This window comes from Stegostoma tigrinum, chromosome 19, assembly GCF_030684315.1.
Source record: "Stegostoma tigrinum isolate sSteTig4 chromosome 19, sSteTig4.hap1, whole genome shotgun sequence".
Classification (NCBI taxonomy): Eukaryota; Metazoa; Chordata; class Chondrichthyes; order Orectolobiformes; family Stegostomatidae; genus Stegostoma; species Stegostoma tigrinum.
Window position 1 is genome coordinate 27,138,390 of NC_081372.1, and position 17,420 is coordinate 27,155,809.

The 17,420-nt window shown below is 39.3% G+C and overlaps 1 protein-coding gene across 1 annotated transcript in view; it reads right to left on the reverse strand.

Annotated features, from left to right (window-relative positions):
• The window catches only part of LOC125461460 (XK-related protein 7-like), a 189,495-nt gene extending 172,888 nt beyond the window's left edge, over positions 1-16,607 (reverse strand). Inside the window, exon 1 of the mRNA XM_048550276.2 lies at positions 15,832-16,607. Within this exon, the coding sequence (XP_048406233.1) occupies positions 15,832-16,463 (632 nt within the window). The 5' untranslated portion in view covers positions 16,464-16,607. The remainder of the gene's footprint in view (positions 1-15,831) is intronic.
• Positions 16,608-17,420: the final 813 nt, after the last annotated feature.

A 17,420-nucleotide genomic window follows, 5' to 3' on the forward strand; every position in this document is an offset into this window, starting at 1 on the left:
CCTTGTCCTTCTGGGTCGAAGAGGCTATTGGCTTGAAAGGTGCCATGTAAGGAGTCTTGGTGAATTTCTGCAGTACATCTTGTAGATGATATACACTGGTGCTACTGAACATCAGTGGTGGAGGGAATAAATTTTTGTGGATGTGGTGCCAATCAGGCTTTGTCTTGGATGATGTCAAGCTTGAGTGTTGTTGGAGCTGCACCCATCCAGGCAAGTGGGGAATATTGTTTCACACTTCTGACTTGTGTGTTGTACATGGTGGCCAAGCTTTGGGGAGTCAGGAGAGCAGTTACTCATTGAGGTATTCATAGCTTCTGACCTGCCCTTGTAGCTACAGAGTTTATGTGGTGACTCTAATCAGTTTCTGATCAACAATAACCCCTAGATGTTGACAGTGGTGGATTCAGTGATGGCAACGCCATTGAATGTCAAAGGGTTATGGTTAGATTCACTGTTATTGGAGATAGTCATTGCCTGTCATTTGTTTGGCATAGTCCAAGTCTGGATATTGTTCCAAGTCTTGTTGCATTTGAACATCAACTGCTTCTGCTTGAGGAATACTGAAATGGTATTTTGCATTGTGCAATCATTCTCAACCGAAGACGGTTCAGCCTAGGGTACTACCCAGAGGAACTTCGGCAGGGACATTCTGAAACTGATACTACTGGCCTCCAACAACGACAATCATTTTCCTATGTGCCAGGAAGGACTCTAATCATTGGAGAATTTGCCCCAACTCTAATTGATTCCTGCTTTGCCAGGTCTCCTTAATGTCGCACTTGGTCAACTGCAGCCTTGATGTCAAGGGTTGTCACTCTTGCCTCATCTCGGGAACTCGGCTCTTTTGTCCATATTTCAAATCAAAGCGGTAATGAGGTTAGGAGCTGAGTAGCCCTAGCAGAACCCAAACTGGGCATCAGCATGAACAAGTGATGTTTGATAGCACAGTTCATGACACTGTGCATTGTTTTACTTATGATTGAGAGTAGACAGGTGGAGTAGTAATTGGCTGGGTTGGATTTGTCCTGCTTTCTAAGTACAGAACATTTGTGGATAACTTTCCACATTGTTGATAAATGCCAGTGTTTTAACTGTGCTGGAACAGCTTGGCTAGGGAGCAGTAAATTCTAGAGCACAAGTCTTTAACATTGTTGCCAGAATGTTATCAGGGCCCATAGCTTTTTGGTATTCAGCATCTCCATTCATTTCTAGCTATCACGTGGAGTGAATTGAATCGGCTGAAGATTGGCATCTGTGATGAGGGGTATCTTTGGAACAGACTGAAATGGATCATCCATTCAGCAGTTTTAGCTGAAGATTCTTGAGAATTCTTCAGTCTCATATTTTGCACTGCTGTGGTGAGCTCTCTTATTGTATACAATAAGGGTATTTGTGGAGCTGCCCCTTTCAGTGAAGTGATTGACTGTTCACCACCATTCACAACTGGATGCGATAGGATTGAAGAGCTTCGATCTGATCCATAGGTAATGGGATCGCTTAGCATTATTGTTTGCTGTTTATACTTTTTGGCACACAAGTAGCCCTGTTTTGTAACTTCACCACCGTGACACCTCATTTTAGAGGCACCTGGTGCTGTTCCTGACATGCCCTCCTGAATTCTTCATTGAACTGGTGTTGATCCCTTTGCTTGATGGGAGTGGTAAAGTGAGGAATATGCCAGGCCATGAGGTTGCAGATTGTATTGGTGCCGATGGCCCACAGTGCCTCACAGATGGCTAGTCCTGGGTTGCTTGGTACAAATGCCAACTCCTGAAAATACTGTTGCTCACCTCCACCTAGCCCCAAAAAACAGTTTGCCTGTACTCCCTGCTGTCTGTCTCTTAACCAATCTTAGAGTCATATTGCTATTGTCCCTTTGCTATTATGGGCTATAATTCTTTCAGCCAATGTATGATATGGTACATCGTTATTCATAATTCACTGTCAAACTTTACTTCATTATTTGTCAAAAAATGAATATTGTTTTGAATGGCTGGTGAGTAGACAATGCTAAACAGAGTTCAAACTGTTTATATTCTGTTTACATTCTGTGGACATTACAGTCCAGTATAGGCCAGATGAGCTGAATTTGCTATTTCTGTGTTGTACTTGGTATTTAAGTGTGTCTTAGATATTTTTGATGCCAAAGCTGCCATGTAATTGCAAATTCAATGCTCTAACGGCCATCAGTTATTCACTTATTAATGCAGAACAGATATCAAATTAAGTATCAAACAGAATAAAACAGCTTAAGAAATAAATGTGTATTTGTCTTGAACAAGCTGAAAACTGAACCAAAAGGAGGTTCATGGGTGGCCAGTGTCCATGGTTTAACTTGATCTTTTGTTGAAGTTAGTTGAGCATTTGTTTCAGTAGTGGAACTCAGGAGGAACACAGTAAGTAATATCAATATAGCCACATCATTTAAATCATGCAAAATAAAACCTGAAAAGTGTGCCAACTACAAATAGATTATGGCATCAGCAACCTATCATTTTGATCATTTATGAAGTGCTCTTCTTAATTGATTTTACAAAGCTACACTGCACATTCAATTACACCCATTTAATGAATGTCAGAATTATCAAAAGGTGCTTCTTTCCTTCTGCTGTACCCATCTATTTTCAAAAGAATCAGCTCTCTAGTATCAAATCATTCAGATAAAAGTCATTAACACAGCAAGCAAAGTGAATTATGGTGGGGAAGTGGAGCATGATGTGCTTCATTGAAATAAAAGCCATTGCAACTTTAACCATAATCCCTTGGAACATGATTTAATCAGCAATCAATTCACCTCAAGCACTTGGCACAATTTCATTCTGTAGAAAGAAAAATAAAGTGAATCAAAATCTACTTTCATAAATTGCTAATTTGGAAGGGTAAATGCAAATAATTAAGATAATATTTGTACACTATTTAAAAGCAGGTGAGATATTGAATCTGGCCCTGTTTTAACATTCATGGAGAATGCTTAGTGTCAAGAAACACCAATAAATAAGAAGGAACAAATTCTGATTGATCACATTACCACTGGGTTTGTTCATTTTTAAAACAAGAATGACAACTACTTTGAGTTTTATGCATAAGTTCTACACAAGATAGAAATCAAAGAACTTGTCAAAAAGCAATGCAGCAATACTGTTCTTTGGATCTCAGAGGAAAATATTGGCTCAAACTTATTTTGCAGTACATTGGGTTGGATTTTCAAATGGTGCAGACGCTCATAAATGTGTGAATAGCCACACAGATTTTTTTTTGCCAGTTCTTCTTCATCATTTCCAACCTCCTGTCATTGGATTTGAGTTGCCCTAACTTGTGTACAAAGTACGCACCAGCCCCTACCTAGATTGTCTTCCATTTTGAAATGGCAGACCCAATCACTTTCTCCTAATACAGTTTTAACTTGGTGATGCAGGGTTTTAGAAGCCCATTAAAGTATGCTAGGCTTGACAGTGTGTAAAAATATAACAAACCCGCTGAAAAGTCTGGAATATTCTGGAAAGCAAATGTAAAGCAGTTTCACATCTTCAGCTGTCGCTATTAGTTGCTGCATTGTAACCTAGGTCTATTTTTAGAACAGTGATTTATCACAGAGAACTGTTTTTTTACATTGTCCAGCCTAATTATTCACCTATATTGTAGTATTTTCTTAATTAAGAAATGACCATAATGCAGGGAGAATGTATTAAGTATCTTTCCAGGTTTTGATTTCATCTCTATGATTTTAAAAAACTGATTTTGACACTTTGAAAACAAATCTAATCAATTGGCCCTTTAAGTTTATTATCAGCACTCTACTTTGTAATTGAATTGAACACCTTCTATTCTTTCCTTCCCAGAGGGTGCTCTATTGTTTGGAGAGCTGTGGCCATTGTCAGTCATGATGTGGAGGCGCCATTGTTAGTGTTTCATTTTGGTCCAAGTGCTAATTGATTCATGCACAGGAGCTATTTGAAATGAATGAGTTTATAACTTCTTGCCCCATTGATGAGGTTGCTGGTTTATTGATACAAGTTAAGAGGATTACAAATATTGCATAGATATTCTTTCACATGGCAGAGATTTTTCCCCTAGAACAATGATATTGAGACTTTTATTAGCTGGCAAGTTTACTCTCCCTTCAAAGAATCTGAAATATTTGTCATTGATTTTGAACGTAATCTGAGTACTGTGCAGTGTATGCTAGATTAGTAGCTATGTCATATGTGTCAGGAACATAGAGGCGATGTGGGGGCACAGGAAATAAAAGGTGGTGTAGGTGATCTGAGGGGCATATGGTTTGGCAGGATGATTGTGTGACGTGGTGAAGACATGTTTGGGGGTCCTTTAAACATTACTTGGAGCTGGCTAACTGTGTTGGAGAAACAAGATTTCTAATTATTCTTCTCTCAATCTCTAGCAGAGCTTTCACACTGCACTGTGAATGTGACCCTGCTATGAGAGGTAAAATAAAAAACTGTCAGAGTATGCAGGTCAGAGATGCGGCCCATTATATGCACAGTTATATTATCTTCACCTATTTTACGATATGCATTCTGTGTACTAATCTAGCAATTACATTATCATTTTATTAGCTTCAGATTCTTAAACTATACATTTTGGTGCCACTTTCAATACTGTGCTCTTAAACCACACAACAATTAGTTCTTCTGTATTACATATCGAACTTTGAAAATAAACCCATAACAAATCATGGCACAGCTTGAAAGAGATAATGGGAACTGCAGATGCTGGAGATTCCAAGATAATAAAATGTGAGGCTGGATGAACACAGCAGGCCAAGCAGCATCTCAGGAGCACAAAAGCTGACGTTTCGGGCCTAGACCCTTCATCAGAGAGGGGGATGGGGGGAGGGAACTGGAATAAATAGGGAGAGAGGGAGAGGCAGACCGAAGATGGAGAGTAAAGAAGATAGGTGGAGAGAGTGTAGGTGGGGAGGTAGGGATGGGATAGGTCAGTCCAGGGAAGACGGACAGGTCAAGGAGGTGGGATGAGGTTAGTAGGTAGCTGGGGGTGCGGCTTGGGGTGGGAGGAAGGGATGGGTGAGAGGAAGAACCGGTTAGGGAGGCAGAGACAGGTTGGACTGGTTTTGGGATGCAGTGGGTGGGGGGGAAGAGCTGGGCTGGTTGTGTGGTGCAGTGGGGGGAGGGGATGAACTGGGCTGGTTTAGGGATGCAGTAGGGGAAGGGGAGATTTTGAAACTGGTGAAGTCCACATTGATACCATATGGCTGCAGGGTTCCCAGGCGGAATATGAGTTGCTGTTCCTGCAACCTTCGGGTGGCATTATTGTGGCAGTGCAGGAGGCCCATGATGGACATGTCATCAAGAGAATGGGAGGGGGAGTGGAAATGGTTTGCGACTGGGAGGTGCAGTTGTTTGTTGCGAACTGAGCGGAGGTGTTCTGCAAAGCGGTCCCCAAGCCTCCGCTTGGTTTAAAGGCCTGTTTCAAATGAAGTCAAATGTTTTTTAGTGAATTGTGAAGTGAAGTAACATTTTGCAGTGACTTCAGCTAAATTCTCTACACTTACTCCTAATATCACTATTATACAGCCACGTCCCAGTGGCAACAAGATGGTCACCATTAATGTATCTAGGTGAAAATAAAATTATTTGGCCCACTAATGCTCAACTACCAAGCAGTTTCATTAAACTAATACTATAAAGTAATGATTTTTACAAATGTGTTTAATTGAATAAAACATCAACACTATAAAAACACAATTTGATTTTCCATTAAGGCTTTTTCAGATTACACTCATTCAAAATACAGAATCAAGTCTTTGCCTTAAAATATGAACCATTGTTAATATTTTGACTAGCTATTTTATAATTTATACCTTTATAAATAGCAAACTTTTACTTATTTTAGTCAGCTATTTAAGATATCATCTTATGAATGTCAGTAATTTTCGCAATAACAGGCTTAACATTATATGTTTATTTTGAATTGGATGGATGAGCAGAAGGCAGAAATGTTCATACAATTTGACATGAGGGAATGTTCAAAGTTCAATTCTAGGAAATAGTGCCTAGTTTATAAGCTCTTAGATTTCCCAGCTAGTTCACCCAAAATTTCACCACATGATTTGATTTGTGTTACACAATTATCAAGTGGTCTTCTAACTACTGCTGTGCTAGACTTGCTGCCTCCTCATTTATCTCAGAAATTATCAATGAAACAGAGGCAGCCATTTCTGTTCAGTCAAAAAGTCAATATCGGGTTATCTGAAGAACAATTCTTTAGCAATATCTGGCAGACATTGGCCCTCAAGATCACATGGCATGCAAGATTCAAACCAAAATGATATATGAAACTGCCTTGGGATTACATTCCTCAAAACATCTGTTCTTTTTGTGATTCTAGTTTCAAGTTGCAGGGACAAATCACATCAACAATTCTATTGAAAAAGAAACAATTACTTCAGTAACCTTACTCTCTTTTGAAAAAACCCATCATTTATAATATTGAAAATTAAGAACTGTTGTTGGTATTGCGTGCTAACATATTTTTCAAAATCTTAAAGTTGAAGACAGAAGTTGTATATAGAGGGATGGGTCATCCTTGCCAGTGAATGCTGAAAACAAATACATTCAAAAGAAAATCTGTAATTTTACTTGCTGACATGAATGCTAATTAGTAGATTCACAAATGTGTAACAAATTATATGAAAAAATCTGCATGTTTACTCAGGTTAAGTTGTTTGGTTGTATAGCCTTGTATGGATTGGATTTTTCTGCCATGGTGGATTTGTATTTAAGATGACAGCCTCTTTAAAATTACCGAGTCCAACTCATGTGAACAGGTACATCCTGAGGTCAAATCATGTTAGGCACAGCCATATCATTCATTTTCAAAATAAAAGCACATTTGTAAATAAAACATCTCTAAGTGCAATAGCTAAGGTAGGTAATACTTAAGCGGGGGAAAGGTTAAATTGTTATAAATCTACTCACATGACAGAGAAATACTATGCATATATAGCAGAGCTGTGCTTGTTTGCTGGTAATATCCAAATTCAGCACAGGGTGAGGAAGAACAGAAACAAAGTGACATTGTTGTGGGCAATTTTTTTTTAAAAAGGCTGTGGTTTGGGTCACTGTCCTGCTGTGTTCTTGTGGTTCACATTGCTCTGGATGAAAGTACTGAAACCTTCAACGGTATCATAAAAACTGGGACCTACTCCAGCTATTCTATTTGTTGTAGCCAATAATCTTACACGTTCACCCACGATCTTGTTTCTTATCTTGACCTCTTGTTTAATTGAATTCAACTGTGCTAAACTTTGGAATGAAAACAGTGATTGAAGCCTAGCTCAGGGATAAGCAGGACACCATCAGACTACTTAATTTCACTCCAGAAACACTGCCTGCTTCCCTCTCATATCACCTTCAATGAGTGCACTTGTCATCTATGCTTCATTTCAATTAAAACAAACTGTCACTCTTTTGTACAGGACTGAATACACCACCAGATTTAGGCTGAAATGAAGCGTTCTTCTCTTTTTAATCTCAATGTCAATAATCTTGAGCATTGCAAACGTTAGCTTCAGTCCAAAACATATTCCAGAAATTTAATTATTTTTATTCAAAAATCAATTAGATGATAAATGTTAAAAGGCACTGCCATTTTTGATCACTGTTAAAAATACTATCTACATGTGATTACAGAATCATAGAACCCTTGCAGTGTGGAATCATGCCATTGGCCCCTCAAGTCAGCACTGACCCTCAAAAGAGCATCACCCCCCCCCGCCCAATATTATTTCCTGTACTCCTGCATTTGCCATGGTTAATCCACCTAACCAACATATCCCTGGGTACTAGGCCATACTGAATTGCCATATCTGCCTACCCTTCACGTCTTTGGGCTGTGGGAGGAAACCCACGCACACATAGGGAGAATGTGCAAACTCCATACAGGCAGTTGCTTAAGGGTGCAATATTACCTACGTGCCTGGCACTGAGACACAGCAATACCAACCACTGAGCCACCCCTGATGGATACATGTTTCTCTTGAAACATTTTCAGACTAATAATGCTGTTCATCTGTCTCACAATATTTGTTCTTGATTGCTCTCAGCTAGGACTCAGCATCAACTCTTGCCCTTTTTAAAAAGCCCTGTTCTGACAAGTCACTGTGTAGATCGCAGTCAAAGAAAGCTGACTCAGCTGCTGCTAGGCATATTTTCTTTGCTGTTACTTAAACAAAATCTAAATTTTAAGAGGCACATTTACTGAAGAAACAGAACAAATCAGCATTATTCTGCAGAATAATGATGCCCTGTATCTAGTACTGTTAAACTTCTCACTTCATCAAGTAACATAGCACAGATCTTTTACTTTGCTGTATTAATAGATTACTATTTTTATGATAATATTTGTGGTCAATTCCAAATAGGTTACCTGCATTAATAATGCTCATGTTTTTTCAAATTGCTCAATTTCATGCAGTACAGTTCATAGTTTAAACGGTTTCAAAGATAGTAGGAACTGCAGATGCTGGAGAATCTGAGATAACAAGGTGTAGAGTTGGAAGAACACAGCAGGCAAAGCAGCATCAGAGGAGCAGAAAAGCTGACATTTCAGGCCTAAACCCTTCTTCAAAAAAAAATTCTGAAGGAGGGTCTAGGCCCAAAACATCAGTCTTCCTGCTCCTCTGATGCTGCTTGATCTGCTGTGTTCATCCAGCTCTACACCTTGTTATCATAGTTTAAACAGGCTGCTTTTGCAAGATTTAAATGATTCTACAAAAATCAATCCCATATTTTACATCATGCAATAATACACACAATTGATGCCCAAGGTGTAGGAACACAATTATTGCAAGCTTTTTTGGAAAATTGTTATTATATCTAGCTACTCTCACAGATAACCATTGAGCTTTTGTCTGGAATTTCATTATAGAAGTAATTCTGGACAATTACAACAATGAAATCTCACTGTTACAACATTAGGTAATTTGGTAGATATTCTCTCAGGTCCAGCACTCTTGCAAATTGATATACTTTAAGGGGTGTAGCCTAACAATGAAGTACCTAACTATGGAGCAATGTAACCATGGGATTAACACAGAGGTCTCAAAGAATTGAACTGAACACATCATGCTATTTATTCAAATATGAAACTGCAATACTTTAGGTGGTGGATGAAAAAACAGATGTGGAACGAGTAAGATGAATCCAGATTTTTAAAAAAGGATTTTTAATTTACAGCGAGTGAGCATTTAAATCAACTGTTACTGAATGGCTTTAATTAGGTCAGTTCAACTTATGGCTGTTACAATTCAAAAAATTAACACCAATTTCCACTGTGAACTATGCAACTGTTCACCTGCATGTTAGCCAGTGTTTTGGATTTTTTTTAATAACTGTATATCCCAGTGCATAAGCCTATATTTACTTATAGGTAACTGGAAGTGTACTGAACAGCTAGTGCCATTTGTCCACTGCTGATCCCAGGTACCAGGCCAAAAATGGGAGCTTGCAAAGATGCTGCATGTTTTTAAAATCAACCACTAAAATAGGACACGTATCATGTCAAAACAGATGCTGATATTACACTCATCTGCAAAAGAAATAGCCAGAATGAAAATTCTGCCTTATAAATAACATGCCAATTTATAGAACTGCCTTTTGATTTCTTCATTTATTGGAGTTGAATGTCAACTATTTCACTTTTTCCTTCTGAGTTTGAAACAGACATGCAGCATCTGGAAGAAAGGAGGGTGGAAATGAAAACTATCATTCTAAATCAAAGCATGAATTCAAGGCTTCAACATCATTCTGAATCCTTGCTCATTTTGAGTTATAAGTAGAATTCTTTCAGTGCCCCAGATATGTAATTATGGATATACCACACAACTATGATTAATCAACAAAATAAAAATTCAGGAGGAAACTTCTTCATCTACAGCCAAAGATATCACATTCAGCATTTTGAAAATGTTTTTCTTCTTCATTGTTGGCTTAATGTAACACTTACATAAAATAAAGATTATTTTATTAACCCCATGGGTTTAGGGGAATATACACTTCCTTGATGCTCCTTTATTCTGAACTGCAAGTTACTAGTTGGAAAACTATTGCATTTAAAGCATATTCAGGAGAAATTAGGAATAGGCAATAAATGCGCCGATTGCCTACTCACTCAAAAAGCCGGCTGCATCTACATTTGACGGAAGAATTAAAAAAAACTTGTACGTACTGTACTTTCCAGTGTAAAAATGCAGCTACTAATAAAACAATTCAAAGTGATTTTCATCTTTCAACACTGATTCAGCAGAATTGTATTTGCAATGAAACACTTTGTTTATTTTTTCTGGTCTTATTAGAAATCTTTGCCCTGTTGCCTACCTGACCTAATTCTTGTAACTGAGATGCACAAACTGTTACCCTCCAACAACAAGTTACCTCTGAGTGGAGCAAGAAATAGCTTCCTAGTTGAGAAGTGACTGGTGATGGCTCTTCCAGTGATAGAACTGTCATTGTCAAAAGCACACCCTTAGCCCAGCCATTCACAAAAAAAAATTACTTTCAGAGAATGGAAATCAATTGTCTTGCTATTGCAAAAAAGAAAACCATATGACAGTCCTGGAACAAAAACAAAATCAGTACCCTGGAGCAATTGGATATACAGAGACGGAGCACACACATTGACACATTGCAATATCTACCACTGTCATTTAAGTTTCAAACTTTATCTCCTTTAAATATAAAGGAAGAATTAGAATCTTCATTTCCTCCTCATTCCCAGTGTCCTACAAATTCTTAAATAACACTGATTTTTATTGCTTTTATTTGAAACATTGTTTTTGTTTTTTTAAAAAAATTGCCTTATTATAGGGTTGGATAATTGTCCATTTTCCATTCCTATTAACGCGGTTAGTTTAGGCTGTGCGTGCATTGCAAATTAATGTTTTCTTTAAAAAGTACAGTTGTATTTTGTGTTGATTGTGCAGAATAATTACAACCCAAGTATGGTAATTCAAGCTAATAATAACAACATCTAACAGAACTATTTTTGAGTAGTCCTAGTACAAGACACCCACACAAGTAGAAGGTGACACTCAATTTCTAAACTACCACCATATCTCTGTTCTTCTGAAATTAGAAAGATGAAATAGAATGGGATATTAAAACTATATGTAACCAAAATCCTATTTTAAAAAATGCAAACCAATAGCCAGTTCCTCCTTCAGCTTGAATTCGCCCTCAGTGAAAGCTCCTGTCCATATGTTCCCTTAGTACAGGTGCCAAAGGCTAATATTTGCTATCCTCTTGGTTCCTCAATTCACACACTTCATACCACAAATTAGACTGGACCATAAGGATTTCTTTATCAAGTGTTCCACTTTCTGTAAAACAGATTAACAAAAGAACATTTAAAAAGGTTGTTGCTCATTGATTCACTTCTCTAAAAACTATTGATGCTTTAGCCCAATTTTCAGAGAGGATGATAATTTTAGAAGTGGCTAAAGTTTTTCCTTTCAAAAATTAATCATAGCGTGAACCACTTACTGTGAATAATTTTGTTCATAGATAACATTAACTACCTGATGATCTTGACATATTTTGCATTTTTCTAAAACTTTTTTTTAAGATACCTCCTCAGAGTCTTTTCCTGTGTAAAGAGCACATTTTAAAAAAAAATTTCTTTGATTTAATTGTGGACCAAAATGAGGAAATGGCTGCTTTAAGCCAAGGATTCTGAAAGGAGTAATTACACTTTTAAAAATCGATGGTGGAGAGGTGCCAGTGTTGGACTGGGGTGGACAAAGTCATATGTCACATGACTTCAGGTTATAGGCCACAGGTTTATTTGAAATCATGAACTTTTGGAGCACTGCTCCTTCGTCACTTCACCTGATTTGAAATCACAATCTTCGGAGCGTAGATCCTTTGTCAGGTGATTTCAAATAAACTTGTTGGACTATAACATGGTGTCATGTGACTTCTGACTTTTTAAAAGACAAGTTACTCGAGTTCATTGTGACCTGAGTTTACACTGGTTCAAGAAACAGGGAAGATGTTTGAGACTCAAAAGCACATGGATGGTGGGTGGGTATTTAGAGCAAGCCTTGCCCAGAAAAACCGCTGAATGGTTTTACAGTTAGGACTAATTGTCAGGGCCAGGAGTCATCGGCATATCTACTCTCTGATTGGTTCATGGATAGATGGGCAGTTTGTGTGTGAACATTACACAGGCAGAAGGTCTCAAGGCTACAGACAGCATCTCTCTTCTTTGTCTGCAATGAAGTAACCAAGAACTGAAAGTTAACTAACTTCTCCCAACTAACTTCTCCCACTTTTGCTAGAAGCTATTGCCTTTAGCCAGTGACTGAAAGGTTGAACAATTAATGTGTCAACCAATCTAGGGCTTCAGCAAAGAACTGAATGGATTTGAAAATAAGATGATCAGCAATCAGAAGGACAAGAAAGAAGCAAAAGAGACACCTCCTCCAATCCAGTGGACTGCTGCTATTGAACTGTGTTCCCCAATATTTTACCCTTCACCCTGAACACCTATGTTTCTCTGACTGTGTTGTGTGTGTGGGGAGTGGTTTAAGGGATTAGAATTTCATTTTGTAGAGAAGTGATTTATTATAGTAGTTCATGTTAAATACGGAATCCTGGTCAGTGTTCTATTAACCTGAGTCCGAGACAGGTAAATTGGCGATTTTTATGATTTGATGAAATCTAACTTTTGTGGTAACCCTGGAGGTCACTGGGCTTCAGTACCAGTGCACTGTTTCAAATGGGCGTAGCCATTGTGCTCGGCTTCCAAGCTTCCATTTTCACCTCTTAAAAAAATTGGAATATCCATTATACTAAAAACTGCAAGTTGTAGCCATCATTGTCTAATGCCCATATAGAACTTCTAATCTGGTAAAACTGCATCTGAATTAAGCCAAAATAGGCAAACATCTGTTCTGTCAAGGGATGGAATGTTAGGCAAGATGAATTTTAGGAAGACCAGGATCATAAGTCAGAATCTTTAATCAGCATGTTATCAAATTCCAATTCAATTAAGTTTATACATTAATTAAAAGAACAAATAAACTGGTGTTTGCACTTTAAATCTTTCAAAAGGATTCCTTGCTAGGCAATTAATTCCATAAATACTGAGGGCAAATTCAAGGAGATTTTAGTCACAAATTAGGGTTCCTTAAAGATCAAAATGATTTCCAATTTAGTCAACATTCTGCCACCAGGATATCTTCTAAATTAAAATTTATATTTCAACTTTAAAGTTTGGTAATTTAACATGTTTCAGCCAATATACTGTACAGCACAACTTGATTCCAAGAATGGCTTTATCTCTGCTTTAAAACCATGCCACTTTAGCAGAACATTCCACTGTATTGATGTGGATTTCCCATTCCCTCACCATACACTTCTACTAACGAGACTGTTAGCCCACCACTATAGAGCCATACTGAATGGAATCTGGGAGAGTTTATCCAAGTTCCTTTTGTTCTTCAGTCCTCAGTCAATACTGGATATTAATTTGCAGGAGGCAAGTGTGATAACGCAATGCACTACTTAAATCATGCTTGAGCATACAATGCAGCAGTCAAATGGGTACATTGTGTTTTGAGGCATTAATTAAATTTTAAATACCGTAGGGACATGAGGATACAGTAAAGTTTCCTGAACATACAAATGGCCTGCATATTCAGCCACTATAAAAATTGAATTTTAAGATTGAGATATCATTGACTTGTTAGGTACAGCATGTTCCCGAACGACTTGTATTTTTATATTTGCACTTCGAGCTCACCTAATAACAGAAAAGTGTTTTTATAATTGTAAAGAAAACTGACTTTGCCAATCAGTTCGATTTTTAAATATGACTACGATGGTTAGTCAGTACACACGTGAGAGATTTTAAATTGCATCCTTGAACCAATCCGACACAGACTTAAAATATGATATTACACAAAACCGTTCTATCTAAAACTAAACATTAGCTCAAGGAAATATATACCCAGCTCTTCCAGTCAGCGCATTGCCACTGAAGGCAAATAAAAGCTTTATTCGTCCTCCCACCCAGATTTCAGCTGGATATTGACTCGAGAGCTACACAAAAGATGGGCAAACAGAAGGAACGGGGAGGCCACGTATTTCTGCTGTTACCAGCTCATGCAACGCCCCCTAAAGAGGCAGCACGTTGGTATTGTCATGGTAAGTTTCTTTTCAATTTTCAAAGAAAGTTATTTTTAAACTACTTGTAATGTTGTACCCTTTGTGATGATTAAATACACAATTTACAAGTTGCTTTTGTTTTACAATCAAAAATTTCAAGGAAGCTGACTCTTAAGCACGAGCAGTGGTTGTGAATCACATTGGAGTTTTGGTGGGGTGGAGTATCCTCTTTTTCAATTTGAAAGAACATTTAAAATTGTACTTTTTGTTCCATGTCTTACTTGTGATGGTATTATTAACAGACAACTATACTGGAAGTTTCGTTCTTCCCATCTAGTCAAAGATGAGTATCTGACAATTATTTAGCAATGTCTCAAACTATAAAGAATTACTGAGGCCCATAATTTCAGAAGCCATTATTTTAGAGTCTAGGATGAGAATAAGGTAAGTGTATGTAAAGGTATAATTGGTTTCTGTCAAGTTTTGTCAGTTAACACCACTGTAAACAAAGTAGCCTGCAATAAATATTACTGCAAACTGGCAAATGAAATCAAGTGACATTATATTGATTACCGCACACAAGGATTGGTATCACTTTTACGTTAATCTCAAAGCATTGTCTCCATTCTGTTTATGAGGAATAAACATCTCTATCATACAGTTTCCTGTTAAAGTTTATCCATAAAGGAGTAACCAACCAAATAAAGTCTGGGTTACAATGTATTACAGTTCTCCACAAGGTCCTGATTTACCGCAGTCATGTTAAACTCCCAGTTTCTAAGCTATGGGGAGGGGAGGTAGGGTTTAAAATAATAATGCAGAACTAAAAGTCAGTTACAACTGACACACAAGTATTTGTAATAAAGCACGTGGAGGAAACGTAATGGACCTTCATGCCTTCCCTGGTCCTGTCCTGCTCTCAATGGTTTTTTTTTTAAATTGCTACTTGCGCCGTGTTTAAAGCAGAAATGTATGTACTAAGTCAACAAGTACCAATGTGTTGAATCAGCAATCGTACTGTAAAATTAAAAACTATTTCTCAAGTCTATCATTCAGTTTCTCTATTGACAATCCCAGACTTTTGTTGATACAGAATAAATTTGCATTGTTCCAATGTTCAGTCAAACTTAATTGCCGCGCTGGATGGGGAGAAGAAACAGTCGTCAGAGGACAAATGCCGTTTGTATATTTCCACGCATAAACTCCGGTAAACACGGTCAAAGCGGATTCACGACTATAACTGGGCAGAGCAAACACTCCTTCTTTCAGTACTGATCTATCTTGGTTGCAAAATGAAACTCATCTATAATTGTTATTCCTCCGGCTTATAAATTGGTTTACTGTAATCATAATTAATTTAAACGCATTACTCCAATTATTCATCTATATAATGGTTAAAAAGCCATCAAATTTGGATTCAAAACAGCAGAACTGAAAGGCAGAAATTCACGTCCCAAAGTGGAGGTCTAATTTTACCTCCAAAAAGGGGAGTTGCAATAGATAGCTGTCACTCTTCAATTGTTTCTTTGATTACATAAAATGCCCACACGGTGTCTGCTTGAATAGGTTCACGCACACATTAGAAAGATCCCAGTTTCTTTTTTGAAAGGAGGGGAGGGGGGGTACTGAACTGTTTGAGATTGAAAGCAACGAACATACAGTTAGTTGAATGTGGCAGTTTTACCTCCAGACCTGTCCAAGCTGCAGGATGTGGACGAGAGACTGCAGGAACCACATGCACAGGCGGCAGCAGGTCGAGGTGCAGGTAGTCCGGCGCTGCCCCGCGTCGCTCTCCTTGGTGCTGAAATGATCGGCTGCTTCATCGCGGCCAGTTCCTCCTCCTGCCGCCGCTGCTGCTGCCCGGGCTCGGGCGCAGCTCCCACCACCACTGTTGGTGTAATCGTAGACAAACCACCTGAAACTCAGCACCTGCACCACCAGGGACGGCACCACCACGAAGATGAGCGTCAGCCCGAACCACCAGTAGTCGCCTTGGAAGTAATAGTCCACGGCCAGCCACACATCTGTCGCTCCATCCGAGAAGAAGACGAGCAAGGCGCCTAGGATCCAGCAGCAGTCCGCCAAGGAGTACTCTTCCCGCTGGCGAGGTACCGAGTTGACACAGGAGCTGTGGCAGCAGCCGGGGCCCGGCTCACAACAATGGGAGGAGGAGGACGAGGCGGCGGCGGGGGCCAGGGCCCCGGCAGGCGAGGACAGCAAGCCCCTCTCCCCGCACTCACTCTCCGCTGGGCGTTGACCTAAATTCTGCAACGAGACGGACGCCGTCCCACCCATGCCGTCCGACTTTGCAGCCATGTTGAACAAGCAACCCCCCCCCTCCCCACGCACACACTCACACAAAAAAGACTGGCACTCGCTTCCGCAGAAGCCGAGCCTTTTCTTTCAGAGAAAAAAATTCCTCCTGCTAGAGGGAGGGGAAAATAAAACTTCCGGCGGCTGCGGGTGGGGCTGGGCTATGGAGAGAGAGAGAGAGAGAGAGATTCAGGCTGCCAGTCCCGCTCCTCCCCCTGCTCTGGCGGCACAGCCACTGGTTCTGACCCTCCCACTGGAGCCCAGCTCGATTAACGTGGCTACATCACCGAGTCTGCACAGGCGCTTCACCCTTTTGTTTCACAGAGACACAGAGGCAACAATTCAACAGGCAGACCCCACTCCCCCTTCCCCAGACCCAGCTCTGCTACCTGTGCACCGTGAATTAGACAGGATTAAAACCCAGGCTGTTTTCAGTCCAGCCCATATTTTCACCTTCTCTCACCTGCCCATCTAATACGCCCATTACAGCATGTTTCTCTTTCAAAAAAAATACTTTGCTCGCACTGGGGTAATCTTACTTACTGCGGTAAGTAGAATTTCTAGACACGTTAGCTCCAGTACTTATTACGGTGGCCGTAAAACTATTAAATAGCTTGACTTTAATTCTGTCACTCCAGCACCCTCACATTGCTTGGGGATATAGTTCACCAATCTCACTGGTGCAAACTGTCCCTCATAGTTACAATCGCGGTTCTGGATACGATTCAATACCAATATGAAGCCAGTTAGTTAAGGGTAATCCTTTATTTCCCGGTGGGGTCATGTTTTTAGTGAACCTTCCTGTCGACAACCTAATGTATAACCCCCCAAAAAATGGGCACGGTGATCAAAATTCCTGATTTCTGGAAACTCCACGCTGAATCTTACTTGTATATCTCTATCCATTCCACCACTCTAATGCGAACTAAACCGTTTATTGGTTCGGTTCACAAGCACCTG